The sequence below is a fragment of the Anser brachyrhynchus genome, assembly GCF_964034855.1.
Source record: "Anser brachyrhynchus genome assembly, chromosome: 2".
Classification (NCBI taxonomy): domain Eukaryota; kingdom Metazoa; phylum Chordata; class Aves; order Anseriformes; family Anatidae; genus Anser; species Anser brachyrhynchus.
The window spans coordinates 5,851,834-5,876,086 of record NC_137695.1 but is presented as its reverse complement, the minus strand read 5'-3'; the positions used below and the strand labels follow the sequence as shown (position 1 = coordinate 5,876,086).

At 46.2% G+C, this 24,253-nt stretch overlaps 2 protein-coding genes and 1 long non-coding RNA gene across 8 annotated transcripts in view; 2 read left to right on the top strand and 1 right to left on the bottom strand.

The window, feature by feature from the left end:
• LOC308190840 (uncharacterized protein) overlaps nucleotides 1-22,915 on the top strand; it is a 45,364-nt gene extending 22,449 nt beyond the window's left edge. The window contains exons 8-10 of the mRNA XM_080582611.1: nucleotides 1,486-1,539; nucleotides 17,063-17,187; nucleotides 18,538-22,915. Of these exons, the coding sequence (XP_080438737.1) occupies nucleotides 1,486-1,539; nucleotides 17,063-17,187; nucleotides 18,538-21,760 (3,402 nt within the window). The 3' untranslated portion in view covers nucleotides 21,761-22,915. The remainder of the gene's footprint in view (nucleotides 1-1,485; nucleotides 1,540-17,062; nucleotides 17,188-18,537) is intronic.
• Nucleotides 45-17,072, bottom strand: LOC308190843. 6 transcript variants are annotated; one of them, XR_013947517.1, is made up of 6 exons: nucleotides 16,257-17,072; nucleotides 13,274-14,572; nucleotides 10,887-11,023; nucleotides 1,384-1,516; nucleotides 632-809; nucleotides 45-137 (listed from the first exon to the last, which is right to left on the bottom strand). It is a non-coding gene; the product is annotated as an uncharacterized lncRNA (long non-coding RNA). The 6 variants fall into 6 exon arrangements; XR_013947518.1 differs by lacking the exon at nucleotides 45-137 and having other exon boundaries at nucleotides 160-809; XR_013947519.1 differs by lacking the exon at nucleotides 45-137 and having other exon boundaries at nucleotides 160-809; nucleotides 10,887-11,005.
• Nucleotides 1,671-12,016, top strand: XIRP1 (xin actin binding repeat containing 1). Its single transcript, XM_080582610.1, has 2 exons — nucleotides 1,671-3,168; nucleotides 3,299-12,016. The coding sequence occupies exon 2, from the start codon at nucleotides 3,299-3,301 to the stop codon at nucleotides 10,997-10,999; it is 7,701 nt and encodes a 2,566-aa protein (XP_080438736.1). The 5' UTR covers nucleotides 1,671-3,168; the 3' UTR covers nucleotides 11,000-12,016.
• Nucleotides 22,916-24,253: the final 1,338 nt, after the last annotated feature.

The window sequence follows — 24,253 nt, the reverse complement described above, 5'->3', positions numbered from 1 at the left end:
AAGCACCGTGGCATCCCAGCTATGTCCCATCCCAGCCAGGGTCCGTGGGAGGGTGAGGGAGAACACGTCTGGTTTCACAATGCTGGAGAAACACGGCATTTCTTTTCCAAGAATGACCAGACCTCCTTGTTGTTTGCCTATATCATATAAATACAGCATATAAATAGCATATAAATATATCATGTAAAAATGCCGTGCTGTAAGAGGTGCTGATATGCATTGTGTCTATATATGATACACATGCTGCATTTACATACAGACACATTCATATATGTACACATACAGCACATACAAACACACAAGCACATGCCCAAACACACACGCACACGCCCAAACACACACACATCTACATCCACTAGCCCATGCATACAGTTTGTTCATTATAAGATATCCAATATTTGCATGTATATGTTTGCACCCTCACATCCACACAACAACGCGTACACCTCCGTGCTATACCCATTCCAGCACACAAATCTGGTGGGTCCCAAATTTGCCCCGTGTAGGGAGGTGGAAATGGGAGCATCAGCAGAGGATCCAGTGAGTCATCCAGACCAAAGCGATCATTGGGTCATAGGATAGCTCATGTTGTACATGTTATGAAGCACTAAGCTACATATGTCCCTCTTGCCTGGCTCTGCTGATCATCCAGGAGTACCACAGGATGTGATTTTACATCTGGACTTCTGCAGGCTCATCCTTGCTCCCTTCCACTCTCAACCATCTGCAGGGTCCTTGACTGGAGATGCAGCCTCTTGAGCATGGATCATGGCTCTGGACTGGAAAAGTCCAGACTAAAGCACTCCCAGCTGCAAATAAATAAGCGGAGACTGTAACTGGAGAATTATAACTGCAGTGTAGCAAGTTACAACTCTTAAAGGCTGCCCCATGATCCATTCCCACGTTGGACTGAGGCTGTGCAGGGACCATGTGTCCTGCTCAGCAATGTGTGATAGTCCATACAGCTTGCTGAGAAATGTTTCTTTACCAGAAACGTCCCATCATCAGAATCTGTACAAACTGAAACTTTCTAATTAACCTGCATTGCAGTAAGGTGTTCTGGTCGGGAAAGAAAAATAAAAGTCTGAGAAAAAAATAATTATAATAATTTCAAAACAATCTTTCAATGAGCTTTAATTTCACAATTCATAATGCCATGACAAATGTAGATATGTTTTGTCTTAAAAATATTGACCTATAAACAAAAATATTGGCCAAATCGAGCTTTGGAGAAACCAGGTTATTGGGTGGGTTTTTTTTTTTTTCCCCTGAGTCTGAACAAATGTGTCTGGGTTTCATTTGTCCACTGAAACTTGCAGAAAAAAATATTTCTGCTCAACCTGAGATAAGAGCTGTCAGCAAACCAAAAAAAAAAACCCTCACCTGTAATGGTTTCCAGCTCCCGATAGTAGACACACAAATATACAGATATCATATGTGTCTGCCTACGCAGTTTGATGTCATTTCTCCCTGTGTCTTTTCCAGAGGACTGTGAAGGACAGCTCCACTCACTCTTCTGACAGACAGAAAACAAGCAAGGTAAGAAATGTTACAGATAAGCACCCTTATCTAACCGCATATTTGTGGACTGCGGTGGAGTGTGATTTATACACCCATGCCAGGCAGCAAGGAGTGCTTTCATACTGAATATAGCTATCAGCTGCTCAGTTGCCTTTCCCCACATTTAGAAGTTCTGAACAGATTAAAAAAAAAATAAAAATAAAAATAAAAATTATTTTTAAAATTGCATTCAAAGTATGTCGGTTCATATGAACAATTTGCATTTGACGCTTGCTGCAAAATATGCTGATTTTGGTATTCTGGTGTTTTGTTTTGTCTTGTTGGTTTGTTTTTAGTTTTTTCTTTTTACTAATGTTCAATACTTATTTTTAGCCAGAACAATCTGTGTGTTAACAGAGTGAAATAACATCGCGCGCCAGTGCTTTGAGCAACAACTAATAATATTCCAGGCATAACTCTACAGACGTAACTCTAAAGGCATGCCAAGGATTAGCAGATCTGTTTACTGAAAGGAAAGCCACCAGGATTATAGTCCTTTTTAGATAATGATTATAGGCTTCAAATACCTTCCCTTTGGATAAATGTCAATCCAGTGCAGGTCACAGGTATTCTGTTCAGTATTTGGCTGATATGTGGTGAAAATTCCCAAGTTAAGGAGAAAAATGCAGAAAGTAAGACTCAAAGGTAGGCTAAACAACCAGTCCAGCCCATCATGACTGCAACTTTTGTTCAGTGCTGTACCAGTGTTGCTGTGAAATCCAGCTGAATTCAGTCTGAGTGAGTCTAAACATAAATTGAATTAGTTCACAGGCTAAGGGGCCAGAATTCACAAAGAATAACACTTGAAAGACAGGCTTAAAAGAATGGGAATTAAAAGCAACTGTGCTGTGACATGATCTAACAATGATATATTGCCTTCAGGCTCCGTAGCAGGTGAATTACTCGTTCTTACAGGACAGGCTAAATGTGAGCAGTCGCAAGGGGACATTAGTTAGCCTCATGCCTGTCCAAGTGTCCAAGTCAAAAAAGTTTTATTTCACTCTCTAACTCTGCAACCATCCATCTATTTTTATACAAATGATGCTGTGGGGTACACGCGTGAGTCCAGCAGAAGAAGTCATCACTCAAACATCCTTTCCCAAGCCCTCACTACTGTGCCATGGGCAGCTCTGGGGGCGTTACCAAAAACCCATCATGCTAGCTGCCGACCCCAAAATAGGATGTCCTCATCAGCTCACTTTCACACTTTTATTTGGTTCCCTCTCACCATTTTATTCCTGAGACCTCTTCACAAATAGCTCCTTGGCTTTTTCCTGGAGCCATATTGAATGCAGACTCGTTTTAGGTTCCCACACTGCCCTGAACACTTGGTAGCAGGAGGCAAAAGTTCACTCTTATTTTGCTGCTCAGAGATAAGCCTTCTTTACATTATCTTTGTGGTCGATCTCTCTTGCTGACAGTACAAATTGGGCCTCTCTGTTGCACTGTAGCTGGATGGAAACCTGAAGAGTGTAGACTAACTACCGTGCATGCCTGGATTAGAGACCTTGCTTTAGAGCACATTGCTGTGGAACCAGAGCTAACACCAAGACTGGAGTGTGTGCAGTGGTGTGATGCTTTGGAGTGCTGTGTGCTACTGAACCCAAGGTATGGAGCTCAGCAGGTGCATGGATTTCCCTTGCTGGGCTGGCTTTTACTTTTGCCGTTTTCACTACTAATGGCCTCTGGGCTGGGGGGATAAGAGATCATGCTGATGTTTAAAACTGTTTCCCTAAAGATGGCAGAGGCTCAGAAATCATCTCAAGTTGCCATCAAGAAAATGGAAGAGGATTTACCTCCCCCTCCCGCCCTTGGCTCAGTCCAGGTCATCGCTCCAGGGAGCCAGGATCCCAACCCACTCCCTGTGCCTCCTCCAAAGCAAGCCTTCTCCAAGTTCTACCAGCAGCGACAAGTGAATGAGCTAAAGAGGCTCTACAGACACATGCATCCTGAACTCAGGAAGAACTTGGAAGAAGCTGTGACTGAGGACCTGGCAGAAATGCTTAATACCGAAGATCCCAATGCACAGGGATCTGTGAACCTGGACAAAGTTCTTCCAGGAGAGGTTCAGTCCATGCGCTGGATCTTTGAGAACTGGGCACTTGACTCTATTGGGGACCATCAAGCCACAAAGAAGCTGACAGAAGAAGAGATCATTCCTGGTGGGGATGTGAAGAGTACTTCCCTGAGGTTTGAAAGCCAGTCAATCAAGGGGGACAGTCTGTCAACACCAGCCAAAGATTCAGAGACAGACCTTGCCAGAGGGGATGTGCATACCGCCCGGTGGCTCTTTGAAACCCAGCCTCTAGACTCGTTAAACAAACTGTACTCAGATGAAACTGAAGTGCAAGAGGCAGTCCTCAAGGAGCCTGTCCAGGGAGGTGACGTGAAAGGTGCCAGAGAACTCTTTGAAGCCCAGTCCTTGGATGCTATAGGACGCTGCTGCTCAGTGGAGGAGAAGAGCATCCTGCAGCTCAAGTCAGAAATCCAGGAGCTAAAAGGCGATGTCAAGAAGACTATCAGGCTCTTCCAAACAGAGCCCCTCTGCGCCATCAGGGACAAAACTGGGAACATCCATGAAATCAAGTCTGTCTGCCGAGAAGAAATTCAGAGCAATGCAGTCAGAACGGCTCGCTGGCTGTTTGAGACTCAGCCACTGGATACCATCAACAAGGACACTTCCAAAGTGCAAATAATCCGTGGGATTTCATTGGAAGAAATAGGAAGGCCAGATGTCAGTGGAGCAAGGTGGATATTTGAAACTCAGCCTCTGGATGCCATCAGAGAAATTACTGTTGAAGAACAGGATTTCAAAGCTTCCACGGACTTTGTCACAGGGGCAGATGTCAGTAAACAGCGATTACTCTTTGAGACCCAGACTCTTGATTCTCTGAAGGGAGAAGATTCAGAGACTGTTGCAGCTAAAGAACAAGTCATTGGAGGTGATGTGAAATCTACACTCTGGCTATTTGAAACCCAGCCAATGGAAACCCTGAAAGACAATTTTGAGGTGGGACGTTTGAAGAAAGTAGAGCTTTCAGCAGAGGAGAAGGGAGATGTGAAGCAAAGAAAACATGTCTTTGAGACCTGTCCCCTTGGCAGCATCTCTAAGGCATTTGAGGAAGAAATTTCAGAGACCAGCACGGAAGAGGTGGTAAAAGGGGATGTGAAGTCCTTCAAGACACTGTTTGAGACTCTCCCTTTAGACAGCATTAAGGAGGCTGATGCTGAGCCCATCACCAAGGAAGAGGAGAAGATTCCAGCTGGCAATGTGAAAGCTAACCAAATCCTGTTTGAGACTACACCTCTGTATGCCATCAAGGACAGCTTTGGCAATTTCCATGAAGTCACCTCTGTAAGCAGAGAGCAAGTCATCAGTGGTGATGTCAAGAACTACAAATGGATGTTTGAAACCAGGCCTCTGGACCAGTTTGATGAAAGCATCAAGAAAGTGGATATAATACGGGGAATCACAAAACAGGAGGTGGTGGCTGGTGATGTGAGAACAGCCAAGTGGCTCTTTGAAACTCAGCCCATAGATGTCATTCATCACCAAGCCATGCAAGGTGAGGAACACCCCTCAGTGAAGCGGGAGATCTCCCAGCGAGGGGATGTGAAGACCTGTAGGTGGCTTTTTGAGACCCAGCCCATCCACACGCTGTATGAAAAGTCTGAAAAGAAACAAGAAGAGGATGTCTGTGTGCCCCAAGCTGATGTGAAGTCATACACATGGATGTTTGAGACTCAGCCCCTGGACTCCCTGAAAGGCCAGGAGGAGCAGTATTTGAAAGTCAGTAAAGCATACAGTCAGGAGGAATTACAGGGAGTTGATGTCAAGACTGTCCGGCACCTATTTGAGACTGAACCCTTGGGCAGCAGTATCATCGGTGAAGCTGACCAAAAGAAAACCATGCGGTACTCCAGCCGTGTGGAGATACAGTCTGGAGAAGTGTCCAGAGTGAAGGAATTCTTTGAGGCTAAGCCCTTGGATACGACAATTAAACCAACAGCAGTTGTCAAGGATAATGGTACAATTGAAGCTGGATCTGTGCACAAATTCACTTGGCTCTTTGAGAATTACCCCATGGATTCCCTGAAGGACACCTCTGAAGGCATCCAGGAAATCCCTCCAGAGAAAGATATCAAGGGGGGAGATGTTGGAGGCAAAAGGTTCATATTTGAGACCTACTCCCTTGACCAAATCCATGACAAAGTAGATGAGACAGAGCTCCAGAAGATCCAAAAAGACACCATGAGCAAAGCTAATGTCAAGTCTTGCACAATGCTATTTGAAAGCCAGCCCTTATACGCTATCCAAGACAAGGAGGGGGGATACCATGAGGTCACCTCAGTGCAGAAAGAAGAAATCATGAAAGGTGACGTAAAAGGTGCACGGTGGTTGTTTGAAACTAAGCCTCTGGATCAGATCAAAAAGGAAGAAGAGGTGTTTGTGATTAGGGCTGTCACCCAAGAGGACATCAAGAAAGGAGATGTCCAGGCTGCCCGGTGGAGGTTTGAAACAGAGCCTCTTGACTCCTTCTCTGGAGGAAAGATTTCTGTGCCCAGAACAGTAGATGACGTGCAGAAGGGAGATGTTCAGTCCAACAAGCAGCTCTTTGAGTCCCAGCAAGTGGGCCAGAAGAAGTATGTGAGGATGGTCAGTGTCAGTGATGTTCAGCGGGGTGATGTGAGGACGTCTACCTGGCTTTTTGAAAACCAGCCTGTGGACTCCCTTCACGGGGATGCGGACAGAAGCTCATCTATCAGTACAGTGCAGAGAGAGGACAGCCAGAAAGGGGACGTAAAACGCTGCACCTGGTTGTTTGAAACCCAGCCCATGGACACCCTTAAGGACACAGAGGTGACAGCCAGTGCTGGCGCCCAAGAAGCAATCCCTCGCGCAGATGTGAAAAGCACAACGTGGCTCTTTGAGAGCACACCCTTGGATAAATTCAGTGCTTCTGAAGCTAGTGGGGAAACAGAACTGAAAGAAAGGACTATGAAGGAGACTTTAGAGACACTCTGCACTTGCCAGGCTATTCAGCATGACGGGATCCTCATCGAAGCCAATGATATGGAGAGTGTGAAGATGGTGAAGTACCAGCTCAGCACCCCAGGTGCTCCAGAGATCCTGAAAGAAGAGATCGTGGGAGGCCATTTGCAAAGGATCATGCTGCAGCTCCTGCACAGGACCAACGTGGAAGCCCAGAGCGTGCTGGTGGAGGAGGACAGAGAGGGCAAGATCAAAGTAAGCTCACTGCAGCTCCTGGACCAGAGTGAAGCCATTAAAAGCAAAGAGGACTTGAGTGGAAACGTAGCTAAGGCTCTCCAGGGCCTTCTCAGTCAAGATGCTTCCATCAAAAAGGGGATGGTCTTACAAGAGACAAAGTCAGGATCAATGAAGATGACCCTCTACTCCCTCCTGTTCCATTCTGTCCAGCAAAAAGTTGTCAAGGGGGATGTGAAGTCAACGATAGGGAACCTGCTTGCTTCTTCTCAGGAACAGAAGGCAACTGCAACTGTTAAGCGTGAGGACAATGAGAAGGGGAACGTCCAGCTTTTTGCAAGCTGCATTGAGAAGGGAGACCTGGACTATCTGAAGAACCTCCAGCAGGAGTCAGAGATACAGTCCCTCATCTCTTCCCAGGCAGAGCAGGGGGCAGCTGAAAGTGTCCCAGTTGTGCATGGGGCTAAGATTCATGTCTTAGCAAACAAAGAACAAGTAGAGAAAGTAATTGCAGAGGGAGAGTCAGGGGCCATGGAGGGAGCAAAAAAGGTGTTCGTATGTGAAAGCGTGGGCAAAGAGGGTGCGTTACAGAAAGAGGCTGTGCATGCAGCAGGTGTCACAGGCGCCACTGTGCAATGTCTTGGGAAGCCCCATAGCCTGCCCACGGTGATGGGAAAGGAAGAAATTATGTCAGGGGGGCTTAAAGTAACTACAAAGTCAATTCAAAGGGTTGCGGATGTCAGCAAGAAGGCAGAGAAAGAAGAGTCCACCTCTGCTTATTTGAAGGAACCCAAAGCTATGATGCAAGGCACAACTCAGACCAAAGTGACAGCTGAGAGGGGTGAGGTGGCCAGAGAACACCAGAGTTTGGTGACTGGGCAAGCCAGCCAGATGCAGCCAGAAGAGAAGGTCCTTGGGAGCGATCTTCAGGCTGCAATGCAAAGCCTGAGGCTAGCAACAGCAGAAGCAAAAAACATTCAACACCACGTCCAAAGCAAGCTACAAAAAAACAGGGAGGAGGTCCACACAGCCTGCAGGCAACAGGCAGCCAGCATGCAGGGGACAAAGACCCTTCAGTCAACCATACGCCAACAGGACTCTGCATCTACCACGAGGGAGAGCACCAGCACTGCCATCAGAACCACCACCACTAGAGTCCAGGAGGCACCCCAGACTCACACAAGCATGTCTCAGAAGAGCATAGCGTCACACAAAAAGGTCAGTGCTTCAGAGGAAGTACAGGGAGGACAACTATTGAGCCAGGAAAACCAAGTTGTGCCTAGTAGAGATGTTAGCATTAAGGATGGCCTTTATACTGCCACGCCCGTGAAAACCTATATAAATCCTTTTGTTGAGTCTGATTACAAAGAGCAATCAGTGCAAGAAGAAAGAGATGTTATTATCAGAGGGGATGTACAGACAGCTATCAGAGCACTGCAAAGTGCCGCCACAGAACAGCGCCTGGTAGAAAAGGAGGATGTTGTCCGAGGTAATTTAAAAGCCACACTTCAGTCGCTGGAAAAGTCTAATGTTAATGTCTCCAGAGGGGATTTTAAAGCCGCTATGATATACAGAAATGCAGGGCAGTCCTATTCTGTGTGTAAAAAGAAAAATGAGACTCAAGTCATTAGTAACCAGACAGCTGTAGTGGCTTCAGGGTCGCAGGCTGATAATGACTTTCCTCCTCCTCCTCCAGTTGCTGTGATGAAAGCAGATCATTGCCCACCCTCAGCTAAAGCAACAAGAGAAGGTGCCCTTCCACCACCAGCCTGCAAAGATGAAGTCCTAGGATGTTCTGCACCAATCCAGACCCCTCTTCCAACCCTCCCTTCTCTGTCCTGCAAGCCCAGTGATCAGGATGCTGCAGAGAAGCCCAAGATTTCTCCAAAATCAGAGATTGCTGCCCCACCTAGGAAAAAACCTGTTCCCCCTCCAAAACCTGAGCACCTCTTAAATGAGGCATATTGTGCCTGCACAAATAACAGCACAAGCAGATCAACCAAACCCATCCCTCCACCCCTGCCTCCCAAACCTCAAGGCCTGAGGGAGGTCAGCAAGCCAAAGCCTCCTGCTACAGAGCTGGAATTAAATTGTGTGAAAGTATGTGAACAATCAGGCCACGGGGAGGGGCAGGCAAAATGCTGCACTTTGGAGTCATCCATGGACAAATCCATCATGGTTCAGGGTACGAGCCCTGAGAGAAAGCTGCCTAAACGCACTGCCAAAACCCCTCTTCAACTGGCAGAGGAAAGGTACAAGACAAGCAAAGGAGGACAAAGCAAGTCAGAAGTGGACAGTGCTAAGACTTCAAAGCCAATGAAAAATGGAGTGGTTGGCTTTCAAGTCGAGCAAGGAACGTTGAATGGGAAAGCAGCAGCTCCAGGGAGCTGCCCGGGCAAGGTAGTTCAGAGGCATTCAGAGCTGCATCAACAAGAGGACAGGTTCTGTTCAGTATCACATCCAGCCTGTCCTGGCAGAGCACAGACCCTTAACATGCCAGGACAGGCTGAGCCAAGCGCCTCCTCTGTGGGCCACAGCACTCCTCCAAAGAGAGGAGATGACATCTCAAAAAATGCCTTGCCCAAGGTGGAAAGGGAAAGTGTGTATAATGCTTACATGTCATGGGATAGTCAGAGAGTCATGCAGCAGGTGAGTGAGAGGAGACAAACGAGTCATTCAATGTCCTTCCATCAGCAGCCAGTGAACCCCTCCAAGGAGGAACAACAGGGAAATAGTGGGCAACAGAAATGTCCTGATGGGGAGGCAGAGGCGCCTGGTCAGGAGAAGCCAGCAGTCATTATGCGAGAAAAACCCAAGAAAGAAACCGAAGATGAACGTCGGAAGAGGCTGTCGGTACACAAAGAGGAGATCATGAAAGGCAATGTCAAGGAGGCTATGGAGATCTTTGAAAATCTCCGCAGACAGGAGGAACTGCAAGAGATCTTGACTAGGGTGAAGGAGTTTGAAGAGGAGACGAGCAAAGTGGACGTGAAAGCTCTGAGGAGCTTCTTTGAGAAGGTGCCTGACTGGGTGGTTCGTCAGAAGACCAACCAGGTCAAACAACAGGATAGGGCTGAGACACAGGCAAAGGACGATGCTGACAGCGTCTCCTCAGTAGAGCTGGTTTTTGGGGACCTGGAGAGGGCAAGTGCTGAGATTATCCACCTGAAGGAGCAGACGCTTGCCCGACTCCTGGACATCGAGGAGGCTATCAAGAAAGCTCTTTATTCTGTGTCTAGTCTCAAGTCTGAGTCGGACATCGCTGGGCTCTCTGGGCTGTTCAAGGAGTCTCTGGGGAACACCCAGAGCTCTGTGAGCAGCAGCAATATCCGTAAAATCAGTATTGTCTCAAGCAAAGCCAGGCAGGATGGAGCCACGGTGGAGACAGGCGAGGCAGCCTCGGGGGGAGGTGTAAAGGTGGCAGAAAAGACCGAGGTAACCAAGTCAGAGCTAGAGGTCCCCCGCCTTGTTCATCCTCGTGTCAGCTCTCCCTCCTCACCTTCCTACATCTCCATCGAGTCTGCTGCCAGGAAACCTGCAGAATCACCCAGGACAGCACATTCCCCACGGGACATGGCCTCACCAGACTGTCCTGACGCTCCAGGAAAGAGGGATGCTTTTGCTCAGGACGGTTTTAGCTCCTTTAACCATCCATCCCCAGGGTCTGCTGGGCGTGACAAGGCTCCCTTCGAGAAGAGACCAGAGCCCACCCAAACAAACGCCGGGCTGAACTCAGTGAAACAGCACACCCTTGGAAACACCAACCACCAGGTCAGTGAGAAAGAGAAATGCCCTCCGGACACCTCCAAAAGCAGCTGCCACTGTGGGATGAAAGGAGGCTTTCCAGAATATTGCTCCCTGAACACCCCCAGCCCACAGAACCCACGGAGGCAGAAAAGCATCTTGGAGCTGCAGACAGGCCCTGATGGGTCCAAACTCTATGGGGCCACCCGGACTGTCACAGAGCAGTACGAGGAAATGGATCAGTTTGGCAACAAAATCATCACTTCGTCCACCACAGTCACCAAGCAGTCTGAGACACAAACATCCTCCACGTGCGACGTGGTCTCGCACCCCCGATACGAGGTATCTGCCTCACCCCTGTTTCGGAGGTACTTGAAGAGCCCAGGTGAAGATTTCCACACCAACGGCAGCTTCCAGGAGCCAGGAGTGGTCTTCGTCACCTTTGGCAACTCCAAGCCAAAGAAATAGGAGATCCTGAAGAGCAAGAGAGAACTGTGTAAAGAAGAAAAAAGAAAGCCCACAATAAAAAAAAAAATATCTCCTGGTTTATCCACATTATACACAGGGATTCACCTACACCCTAAGGACTTCTCAGGGTCATCGTCTTGGCGTTTGCATACAGACAGGACAAAGTGACACTGTCTTGACACTGGAGGGGAACAACAGCCCTCGCCTGGACAAGCCAACAGACCCGGTGCTGCACCACACCCCAGAGCCCTGACACTGTTAGAAGCACAAGGGAAATATCCATCCATGGGCATCTCAGGGCAGCTTTTTCCCCTATATACTATTTTGGGGTGCTGGGGGGGGTGGATATATCAGGCTTCTCTGAACTAGTTCACAAGAAAGGATAGGTAGAATCAGATGAAGAACTAACCAATCTGGTCATTGGCAAACAAACACCTTTATGATATCTATCTTTTTTATCTAATTTCAGTACAGAATTGCCAAGAAGGGCATCCTAAACACACATATATGTATATGTACACATACTGACATTGATGGGTGGGTTGGATGGGTTTTCTCTTACGCGTTAACAAATAAAATCAAAAAAAAAAGGAAAAAAAAATCAAATTGCTGACACTACCGCGGGTGGGGGGGAGGCATTTAACAGAGTTCATTTCCTATAAATACTTGATGCTACTGAAAATTGTCACATCAAGCTCTACAGCTATTATCAGTGCTGTTCCTCCAAAGAAAGATTCAAAGAAAGATGCTCTAGATGCGACAGAATTGTTATTGCTTTCCTTTATTTTTAGAATTGTAATTTATTATTCAATATATACAAAAACTTATTTTAGATTTTCCATGCTTTCATACATGTTTACTGTTTAAATTCATTTTGAAACTTTGTAAAGCAATTTTCTTTTTATTATGACTTTGTTTTGTACATTCTCAACTCATGATTTTAGATTTTTTGTGGCTTTTTTTTTTTTTTTTTAAATTTTACTGCTGCGTTCCGAAGGTAAACATTACCTCCAAAAATACTTCGGTCTGGTTGAATTTCTTTTGTTCAGTGCTTGTTTCCTTTCAAAGTACCTAGAAATCACCTCTCAATGAACTGGTTGAGTCACACATTGAGGGCATTCTAAATCACTCGAGTGGTTTAGTCTATGTCATCTTTATGATGTGGGTGGGCTATTAGCCCTGTGGCAAGCATTAACGAACCAACCACTGCTCGGTGCTGGTGCCTCACATCACAGGCTGGCCTCAGTTTGGGAAGGAGATAAGCTAACCAGGAGTTTGCTCCACGTATGGGAGAATGTGAGGAGCCTACAGAGCCACTGGATGGCTTCTCAGGGAGCTGGGATCATGGAATCATAGTATCATTAAGGCTGGAAAAGCCCTCCAAGATCATCTGGTCCAACCATCCCCCTACCACCAATGTCACCCACTGAACCATGTCCCTAAGCACCACGTCCAGCCTTTCCTTGAACACCCCCAGGGACGGTGACGCCACCACCTCCCTGGGCAACCCGTCCCAATGCCTGACTGCTCTTTCTGAGGAGAAATGTCTCTTCATTTCCAACCTGAACCTCCCCTGGCACAACTTGAGGCCATTCCATCTAGTCCTATCACTGGTTACCGGTGAGAAGAGGCCGACTCCTAGCTACTACCAGCCTCAAGCTACTGGCTGCTGGGTCTGAGTGTAGACTTTCTGGTTGATCTACTCCATCTCTCAGTTCACCACTTTACCTTTCTGCAAAAAGGGGCAGTAAGCTCATTCAAAACAAACAAGCAAAACAAACAAACAAACAAACAACAACAAAAACACCATCTTTCAGTGAGACATTATGGTTAATACTTGATTTTCTCTTCCTCTGAGGAAAAAGAGCTCACACTAATGACTGAAGAGCAGGACACTGGGGAAAAAGGGACGGTTTCAGAGCATACCACTTCATATCACTCAGTTCATAGCTAGGTTTTTAAATAGCAGATATCATCTCACACCATGCAATACCTTGTTCAAGGTGTTGTAGACTAGATAGGTAGATTAAATCTAAAATTGTTATTAGCCCTGGAGGAAATGCAAGATCATAATACATAACCTCTTCAACCTCCCTGAAGGATTTCTGCTAAGATTAAAACCATGGAAAATGTGCTAAGAACAAATAATACCTCTCTGGTGATGCCTTGACATTGCTGACTGAAAGAAATGGGGAAGATCTGTCATCATTCACGGAGAGTTTGAGTCTAAGAGTGATAAACTCTGAATAGCAGTGGTTGATAACACATTCCTACCATAACAGGTTCCTGGCAGTTTTGTCTGAGCTTTCTTGGCCCACGGAAATGTTCTTGAGAAGGACAAAGAAAAAAATGGTTTGAGCTGCAGAAGTTCTGCTTCCCCATAGAAAAGCAGGCATGTACCCAGAGCTCCTTGGTGTGCTTCTAGGACCACAGATGCTGGAACGTGGCACATGCTGAAAGAAGATTAAGAACGTTGTTTTCTGTTCTGCCAAAGAATATAACAAAGGTTGAGGTGAAAGAGCAGATCACCATAAACTGAATTTCTCAGGTTTCAAGGAATCAGAACAAATAACTGCTCAAACCTCCCCAATTCTTTTAGTAGGACCAATTGTAGAAATGGGAGAATTGGCAATTCCAAGTTCCTCGTGTTTTGTTTTTTTTTTTCCAACACCACCTTCTTATAATCTTAGTTTGTTTCAGGACACCAGTAACATGCTTGTTTCATCTCTTTTTAAGGACAGTCACAGAGCAGTTTTAGTAAGCTGCAAACAGGTTGTTTGGGCAATGAAAATGATTCCACAGGAACTCAAATAAACCCAAATATCCTGCACTGCCAGTGCTTAAAAATACTGATCTTATTGTTTGTGCTTCTGGTTCTACAGTGTTTCTAAATATCTCAATGAGCCATTTATGAGGCTAAGATTATTTGAAATGCATTTTTTTCATGGTATTTCCATCAGCCAGGATCCAAAATATCAAGAGGAGACAGATGCTGCATTATTTCAGCACCATGCATGGCTCCTCAAAGCACTGAAAGAAATGGAGAAAAATAAAATACAAAGATTTGAAACTCAAGGATAAACTGAAGTTTGCGAGGTCTCTACCAAAACAGCAGAGTACATACAAACTTAAAAATACCAAATGAGTTGCCATAGTTTTCTGGGATCTTTGGATACAACATGATATTGTTCACGACTCTTTGTCCTAGTGGGTCACTGCATTCTCACACAGTTTGTTTTAGGCAGATATTTTCAAGAGCAAATTGGTTGGAAGAACTACTTGTAACAGTGGACAGGGGACAAATGACCTTGTCTTGGCCATACCTCCGTGGCTGGTCACAGGAGAAATTCAGCTGCAGATCCAGCTCTCGTGAAATAGTAGCCATGAAATCTGCCACATTTGAAGTGAAGTGTCCAGGTTGAGTATGATCTGTCCCAACTCCATTTCAGCCACTGGTCGCCATTAAGATGCTTAATCTTAGGTCAGAAAGCTTTGTGCTTACCATCTTCTCCACCCACTGATAACAAAAGCATTTTCAGGCTGATACTTCCTACCATAAAGATTTAAATGCACCTAGAAAACAAACAAACAAACAAGCAAACAGACTACAAATGATAAGATATAAGCCAGCTGCCACCTTCAGCATGGCAGTAATCAGCAGTGTACTGAAAGCCTTCCAGCAATACTCCGTCACCATTTTTCAAAGAAGCCTTAAGATAATTTCCTTGCCCACAGTCCCATTTGATGGCTGCTAATCACCTCCCCATCTACCAAACCATTACTAAGGCTTATGCCTGGGGCTGGTTAAAATACCTCTGAAGACCAAGAGTATTTGCCACGCATCAGTGAGCACTTAAAATAAATTTCCCTGGTGTCCTCCCTATAAAAGATTGCATCCTGCATCCCCTATAAAAGATTAGCCCATTTTGGGAACACACTCCAGAAGTGTATGTATTTATTCCCAGCTAAGAGCAGAGTGATCTTGTTTATTTGCTAAACAGCTCTGCTTCCTTCCTTGGTCATGATTAAAGGAAAACATTTTTTTTTTTTATATGGCAGAAACACGTCAATAGTTACACTCTGCTCTGCCAGGACACACCTTTGTGCTCCATGAGAGCTCATCACTGTCAAAGGGAATGCCTGCAATAGTACCTAGATGTAACCGTGATCTGTGCCACAAAATACATCAAAACGGCTGGATGTAAAGTCAATCCAGTGACTGAAATTTATTGTGGCAAGGATCAGCACTCCATCACCATGAATGTTGCTGCGTTCATGCAGCTGCCCATCACCTCTCCCTGGTTTTTGCCAAATAGCCTGCTCGTTTCCTCCAGTGAGCCAACACGTATGCCAAAGATGCAGAGCTTTAATTTCTCTTTGAGAGACCCACTAACACAGTATCACTTCCCATCTGTTTCCTGCTACCACTTTCCACTTGGAAGACCTAGCTCTTATGTGCACAAAAGCACATTTCAACTTCACCTTCGCCCACGCTGCCCGCCCTTTGGCATCAGCACAGTTCTGCAGTCACATTGGTGAAATTCCTCTTGCCTAACTGTCTAATTCTCTCCAGCTATATGGGCCTTTTTTGGGGTGGATGTATCAACTTATAGATTCCCTTAAGTGGGTCTTCACTGAGTATACTGGTTTAGGCACCCACGGCATACGTATATGCTGACAGGATGATGGTCTCCTCATCGTAGAGGATCTGGAAAAGCAGAGGTATTTTGAGATCACTGAAGGCTGAAGGGAAGATGGGGCTTTTGTTTGGATTCTTCCATCTAGACATAGGGAAAAACTAAAGACATTAAATTCTTCTTCTTGAAAGTGTTGGAAACCAAAGATGACTTGACTGCACTGGTATGTTGAGAAGAAAAAAAAAAAGTAATTAAAATATTTGCATCCAGACACGCACACATCCCGAGTGTCTGCTGCAAGTAAAAGAAAGTGTTCTGGTTTCCTTGCTAGCTCATCTCTTGAGATATGCTGCATGTTTCTGATGCAAAAATATCTTTCATGCTTCCTCTGTTCAAGTCTAAAATCTGGCCATCAGCCCATACCGCATAAGAGCAGGAAATTAAATTTGCCTGTTCTCTGAGCTGACAGTGCAGAAATCCAGGGTCAGCACATGTTGAACTAAAAGCTAAAGGGAGAAAGCACCAGTAAAACTCTATCAGATCAAACTGTGGCAAAACAGACCCCCCAAAAAAGCAGAGACACCCTCGTATGAGGTGGTATCAGTACCTGGAGCACTGACCTAGTTACAGTTAGCATTGAATCAGATGCATTTCTTCTGGGGCTTTGGCCAGACTTGACTTGCAGAAGATCTCACCAGGTAAGCTGAGCTTCTGCTTTGCACCACAGCAACACGGAGCCCACAGAGATATTTACTCTGCTGCCCACAGCCTCTGACCATGCAGACAAACTGGAGCTATTTTTGCAGATAGGCTGGTGTCCAAACTTTTTAATTCCCTTTCTCCCTCCTTGGATAATATAGCTGGTGTTGGTAATGCTTTCCAGAGGGATTCCTTGGACTCTTCATATAAAGTGGTGTTTGAGGAATCAGGTCATGGTGTAAAATTTAGCCCACAGAGTAAACATACTGGAGTAAACCACCACGTTTGTGGAGTATCTGGAGCTTTAACAGTGAGACGTGCTGTCTTTATAGGGTTTGGACTATATGCTTTATGTGAGCAGCCATGTGCCATCAGTGATTTCATGAGCTGCCCATCCAGAGTTTTTCAGTCTGAGTCTCTGAACGTTTCTTAGCTCACTCAAAACTTTTAAATGATTCAGTTGTGTGAATCATTTGCTTTTGATCAAATGAATCATTCTCTCATGAGGAATCCAAGAATGTCTTGTCTTTCTGTCCCAAATGAACATTAATGCTGACCTATCCAAGATTAAAAGTGAATAAAGTCAGCCAGAAATCTGAACATTCACAACAAAGCTCAAAAAGAACATCAAGAAAAGCCAACGCTTTCAGCAAATAGGCTTGCATATGTTTTTTCCAAGTGGTCACGATTCAGACTTATTTAACTGCAGTTTCTCCTTCTTCTTCAGCCCATGTTAAAAGAGGTGTGTGCCTCATGCCTGCAGCCTGTCTACTCCATGGAGCGTGTGGTCACTGACAAAGTCTGTCTGCACCACTCGTGCTTCTGCTGCAGGGTCTGCAGGAAGAAGTTGAGGTGAGTAGTAGGACCCCAGGTCCATTTATTTTTAAGGGATGTCCAAGTAGTTTCCATCACAATAGCCCAGTGGTAATTCCAGCAGGGTGGGCTCAAGGTAACAGGGAAGAGCAGACAGTTTCCTTGATACAAATTTCCTCTCCGTCATTAATCTGAAGACTGCTCACTTCAAGCTTCTATACACCTGTGAATCTGCAAGGTGGTGCAAGGGTGAGACGCAAACATGAGAAATATTTTCAAGTTGGGAATGCTGATAGGGATTTTAATTGCAGGAGTAGTCTGGGTGCTTCACACGTTCATAGAGCCGGGTGGGTTAGAAGGAAGCTCTGGAATCCTCCACCCAGCCTCCTGCAGGTCCAAGGACGGCAGGTTGCTCAGGGCCATGACCAGGAGGTGTGCATGGTTCCAAGGTCAGAGATACAACAGCCTCCTGGTTAGAGCCACTCTTTCAAAACCTGATCACCAGTGAAAATGTTCTTTTCCTATATCTAATCACGATTTCCCATGTTTACAACTTGTTCTTATTGCCTCTCATTTGGTTACTACACCTCCTCTGACCCTCCCATAAGATAGACACACACAGCAATGAGATCCAATCCTTTAACTTTGCCATTATAAGACAGCTAACCCAGCTCTCAGCCTGTCCTTAAATCACACACCCCAGGTCCCAAACCACTTTGGTGGCTCTTTACTGGACTTCTTCCACTATACCAATGGTTTTCTTGCGCTGGGAGCCCAAAACTGGACAGAGCACTACATATGTGATCCCACAAGTGCCAAACAGACAGGAACAGTCATTTCTCTTGACCTGCTTGCTGGGGTCTTACTAATGAGGTCCAGGATGCTGGCTGCCTTGTCACAAGGGCACGCTGCTGGCTTGTTCTCTGTTTGTGATTCACCAAGGCAGCTTTTCTGCAGGGCTGCTTGCTGTCTCTTGGCCCCCAGTCTGTGCAGACACATTCTCCCATCGTGCAGTCATTGTATCATGGGAGCCCTTTGAATTTTAACCCATATGGGCCACGGTATCTATACAAAGGGAGAGATGAAGCCCTGGTGTGAAGCCTGGCCGATAACAGAGAAAGGGTGTAGACCATAACCTGGTCTACAGCTCCCAAAGGTATTGCAAGGAAATGTTTCATTTTCCATGTGTTTTGGTTTTTGAAAGAAAAATCAAATATATCCTCAGCAAGCAGACGCTGCTTTTGAAAGGTTTCATTCTTCAGAACCCCCTCTTTTCCCTGACAGTTTCCAGTTGAAAAACAATTTTGCTGAAAACCTGTCCGTCAGCGCTACCGTTAATCCTCCCCTCCCACACAACCTCTAACAGCTATGCCAATGTGTGTTTTCCAGCTTGCAAAACTATGCTGCCCTCCACGGGGTGTTTTACTGCCAAGTCCACTACAAGCAGATGGCTGGAGCTAAAAACAGAAGCGAGACAAAAAGGCTGGAGCAACAGCTAGGGGACCATCAGGTCCAGCGAGCAGCAGTGGTGGGCAGAGAGGCACAGCCCCAGGACTGGTACAACAGGGCCAAAAATAAGAGTGAAGCAAGAAGGAAACCCACATCCTTCAATGCACAGGGCAGCTTGCAGCTGGCTGAGCAAAGGCGAGAGCTGAACAGCAGGCCTGTCCTCTTTGGGAACAAGCTCAGAACCAGCTGGCCACCTTCAGAAACAGCCTCGTTGGCTGCAGATGGAAGAGATGTGAATCTTTCCTGGAAAAAGCCTGCACTAAGCTTGCAAACCTGCCAGGCTGCGGGCAACGAGGGGGGCAGGATGGCGCTCAGGGTTCAGAAGGGAAAAACAGCAGTGGAGGCCGCTGTGAAGAAGGGAAGCTTCTTACCTGGTGTCACCTACCCTGAGAAAAGAGAGCAAGCGTGTTCCTGGCCTAAGCCTGGAGAAGAGCGAGATGGTGAGAAGAAGCTGGCATTTGGGGAAGGGGATGTACCTGGTGGGAAGAGAGGGGGCAAGGTGTCCCAGCGAGTTGCTGCATTCCAGCAGGGCAGGGTCCAGCTGCAGAGAGGGTCTGTCTCTGCCTCCTCCCCTGTGCTCCTGGAGCCTGTTAAATCTGTGACATGTCAGAGCACTAAACCCACCAACTGGAGGTACCTGGGGACCAAAGAGGGCTGCAACCTGCCCACAGCAGAGCTGCCAGTGAAGGAAAATGAGGCCTGTAGGTCTCTCTCACCACTGAGTACATCCAACAAAGGTGGCACAAAGCCTGCAGTGACAGATGACAAGCTTGAACAGACCACAGCCACCCCAGCCACTGCAGGAGGCAAGCATCATTTTGGAGACAGAATGAACCACCCACAGCCGGTCTGTGTGCCAGGAGAGCTTGAAACCAGAAACATCACAAATATGGAGCCAAAACACAGAGCTGAGGGGTATGATCCCCCTGAATACAAAGCTGAAGACCAAGCTTTCTGCCTCTCTGGTGTGCCAGGGACCCCCAGTGTAGCATCCAGCTCCCTGGAGCCAGGAGGACTGAGTGCATCACCTGAGATAGCTGAGCTGGTGAATGAGAAATCCAAGACAAAAAACGATGAGTTTCCTGGGAAAAAAACACCAGTAAGTTTAGAGGAAAGCATGCTGCTATCCAGTGTAAGTCATTTGCCTGAGGTTGAGAGCAAAGGGGTGGAATTTGAGAATACCAAAGAAATGAAACCAGTAAGTACATTAGGGTCTCTGAAAGAACTCAGCCCTGAGCACACATCTCAGGAAAAGACACCAGAAGAGAACAGAGTCCCTTCACCTGGTTTGCCAGAGAAGACAGATGACCACAATATGCCCGATCTACAAGAAACAGAACCTCAGGCCACGTGTAGCCCACTGATGGCTAACCCTCACGGGGATATTTTGGTACATGATGTAAAATCACCTGGCAAGGATTTTCCAGTATCAGCAGACGTGCCTTTGAAAGGAACTTGCACCACTTGGCCCTCACCTGATGAAGCTGACAACTCCAAATCAAAGGATCCAAGTGAAGTTCTTGGTGGAAACATCTTTAACATTTCTGAGCAACCAGTCAAGAAATTAGACTCTTCCAAACTGAACGAATCCTCAGACAAATATGGGGGTCATCCAGAGGGTGAGGAAAAAATGGATCTGAAACACCCAGGTGAAAGCACAGTGCATACATCAAGACCTGGTGACCAAAGCAAAGAGACCAGAAGCAGTCGAGCCAGGACAGAGGTGCCGGGTAAAGGTTTCAGGCTTGGGAAAAACCCATTCACTACACTTTTTGGTTCTGAAGACAAAGCCAATGCTCCCAAGAAGGAAACAAGCCAAAGGAAACCCACTAAGCCCCAATCAGCCCTTGTCACTTTGTTTGGTTACTCCTCAGAGAAGAAGCAGAGTCAACAAGAAAATCCTGCAAGATCCTCAGAACAAACAAATACTGAAGACAAGCAGGAAAAGCCCCAGGGCCTCTTCAGCTCCTCCAGCCAAGCAAAACAAAAGGCCTCCAAAAATGATCAGCTGCCACAGCCAGGGAAGACAGAGGTCATCCCCAAAGATATGCAGGAGAGTTCTGGAGGCTGCTTAGATACCACTGAGGGCAAGGAGACAAATATTTTGTTGTTTCCTCCTGGTACAAACATTTCATGTGATGATAAACATGAGAAAACTGAACTTGACATTCGTGACCAACCAGCTTTAGACAGGCAGGTTCAGCAGCAACAGGACAGCTGTTGGCCCTCTCTCGTGCCAGCACAGGAAAATCAGAAAGAAGATGCAGCAGACTTTGAAGGTGGAACAAACCCTTTCCATCCTTCTCCAGAGCTTACGCCTGCAGCTGATAACAGCAAAAAAGTCATCAGGGAAGGAAGTCATTGTGATGCTCATCTACTGGAAAGTCAGCACTTACTGAGTTTGGATATCCAGAACACAATGGTAGAAGATGGGATTTTTTCTTCATCAAGCAATTTAAGAAAACTACCCAAGGAAGCTGAGCTTCAGTTAGACAACAGGGATCTTCTGGAAGACAGTAACGTTTTCCTATCTGTAGAAAACATAGGACAAGATTTTCCCAGGATAGCGAGTAAAATCCCAAATTTAGATTTGCAAAATTCACAGACAGGAGCTTCACCTTGCTTTGATCCAAATCCTTCAGAATTGTGCCAGGAAATCCTGGCAAATGCTCCACTAGAACTGTGGGACACCTCCAGCTTCCCGCTTCTTGTTGGACAAGATGAGATTGTTACTGGAGACTCAGAAGGGATTCAGGACCGTGCACTGCTGCAGCACTTTGATCCACAGCACCAGGCTCCGAAGGCTGCAGAAGATACATTTGGATGGGGTTTTAGTGCTGAAGGCTCAACAAACAAACACCTCTCTATGCAGGAAGGCAGTTTTCCTCCACTGTACATGGTCACCAGCCATGCTTCTGAAAAACCTTATCAAAGTCTCTTTGATCCCTTTCATGTTGATTCAGACCAAATTGGCCAGGATGTTCCTGCAAAAATGGACGGGAGCAGAAAAATGTCAGAAGCTGAAGAAGCTCACGGAAGTCTCTCCTCTGCAGACCCAAATGTGTTCAGTGATGACCTTTTAAACCAGGAGTTCTTTATATAGTTGGAAAGAGAAAGAAAACAAGTTTCTGAAGTTAGCTGATATGGGACAAAATCTGATTCATGAAGTCAGCTTAGAAATCCCCACTGCTCTAGCACTAGGTGAATTCAGTTGTGCATAGGATGATTTATTAGCGGCTTAAGGAGCTAAATTTAAGATCTCTATCCTGGTCATAGTGGATCAGCATGTAGGTCCCAAAAAAGAACACCACAAAAACTGGCTTCACCACAAGGAAGCTCCAAAGAGAGGTTAACCTCTCCAGTGGGACCAGCACCCCATTCCCTGCACTTGGAGGGGGAATCCTTGACCCCAAGTGCACAAGAAAAATGCAGTGAGCAAAGGCAGAGCTGAGAGGAGCAGGATAGATATTCAGCTCCAAATTTGGTTTAGGTGTCTGCAAGAGCAATATTTCAACATAAATCAGATGTCTAAGCCTACTAAGAGTTAATGGAGAGTCAGTAAGTACTGGCAACACAGTCCAGGGAGTGATTCAGCTCACGATAAACAACTGCATTCAGAAAGCTAACAGCTCTCTGAACTCCACTGAGCTTATTGATTGATCTCAACTAATTACAATACAACCTTAGATATCTATTTCTCATAAAGACAACAATATTTAGACATCTAGAACTGATTATATGGCTTGTCTATGCTTAACGATAGATATCTCACTCCCCTCATTATATTTTTCCTTATTTAGACTGCAAAATTGCTTCACATGGGAGGTTACCATCGTTATACTCTTTTTATAACAATAAGCAAAGATAAGTGAAATGACCTTGCCAAGGTCACCTGGTCAGAAGGGCAGAGCAGGAAAAGGAATCCAGGTCTCTTGAAGTCCTGCTATCCCTGTGTGGTTTCACACTGACCCTCCCTGGCTGCCTTTTGCTGCCATAGCACAGGTGTTGCAGAGATTAACAATTACACAGATGATAAGCAAGTTCACCTGGAACATCAGAGAGGCAAAACAAGAACACACCTTACAAAAAGGTTCGTGGAGCACATCGCTGCAACTGTGTTAATCAGCTGTCTGTTATAAAAAGGATAAAGATGTTAAAACAATTAATAAATACATATGTCATCCCTGCCACATTAGTGCTGAAATGTACACTGGCTCTGTCAGATCTGCTGGAGGAATAAAACTGCTTAATGACTGCATCTGCTGCAAAGCAGCTTGTCGGTGCTCTCTGCGGGGACATCAATGTGTATCCAAGGAAAAGAGGGGTGGCTGAAAAGCTACGTGACCCATTGGGTGCTAAAATGGTCTCACCTTGGGGTGGGACAAGTGCCTCAGGACAAAGGTGCTGCCATCTCACAGTCCTGCCTGAAACCTGATCAAGCTGTATTTAGATATGGAGAAATGAGACCTGAAGGCTTGAAGGGATTAAACCTTTCATTGAAACCATTAGGAAGGGGGTGCCCGTTTACCTGGGCCAAAGCGACATCCCAGACCAAGCTGTCACTAGTACATGCCCAAAAACCCAGCCCCCTCCTTACAAGCCCTAAGAGGGAGAAGGAAATGCAGAAGCACCATGGCTGGCTGCTGCAAACCTGCTCTGGCTGCAATTCATCCCAACATATAGATGTCCAAATGGGCTTCCAGCCACAGCCACTGCTGACATCCAGAGCTATGTAAGAGAAAAGCCAAGCCCACAGATCAGTGCATTGATGCCCTGCTGTCCAAAGCAGCCTTCTTCCACAGGCAATGGTTCCTCTCCCTGAACTCCCTCTGTCCTTGACATTTGAATATGGATGTACATGTTTTCCAGCTGTACATCCCAGGTCTTCCTTCAGACCTGTTGACTTCAGTTGGTTTCTATTTTCTCTGCAAACAGCAGTAATCCACCCGGGCAAAACTGTGAGACAGAGAAATAAGCACAGAAAGTGTTGCTGTGGGGCTCCTGGAAGGAAAGCTTTACAAGGTCAACCCAGTTTTTGCCCCAGAGAGATCTCCGCCATTTGGGATTGACCCACTCAGCCCCACATCTCTTTGTGAGCTGAAGACAGTCCTGAGAACAATCTCTTTCTATGACAAGTGTCATCTTAGGGTGACAGAGTTTACAACAGGGCACTGAAGCTTTCCCATGGCACCAGAAGAGCCTGGCTGGTGACACTAGGAAGGACAGCCTCAAGGAGTCACATCTGCGTTAGCTCCTGAGACTGCAGGCATGTCTGAGACACCCGCAAGGAATTTTTGTGGTCAAAACCTGACCACTTTACCACAGGAGATGCTGATGGCTGAGGAGTGGGAAAGAATACCATGCAAGCTCAGCTGGTTATGCACTGGCGAGAAAGGTACCTGTATCCTGTTCAGCAGGATGGGGTTGAAATGCCTCTGCATGGCAGATCTCCCAGGCAAAGTCACCCCATAACATGGATTCGGAGTTAAAGGAACCCTCTGGAGGTCATTTAGCCCAACCTCTTGCTCACAGCAAGTCGCTGAACAACAGCAAGTCCTCTCATCCAAGGGTGTGGGTCCAAAGCTCAGTGGCGTGT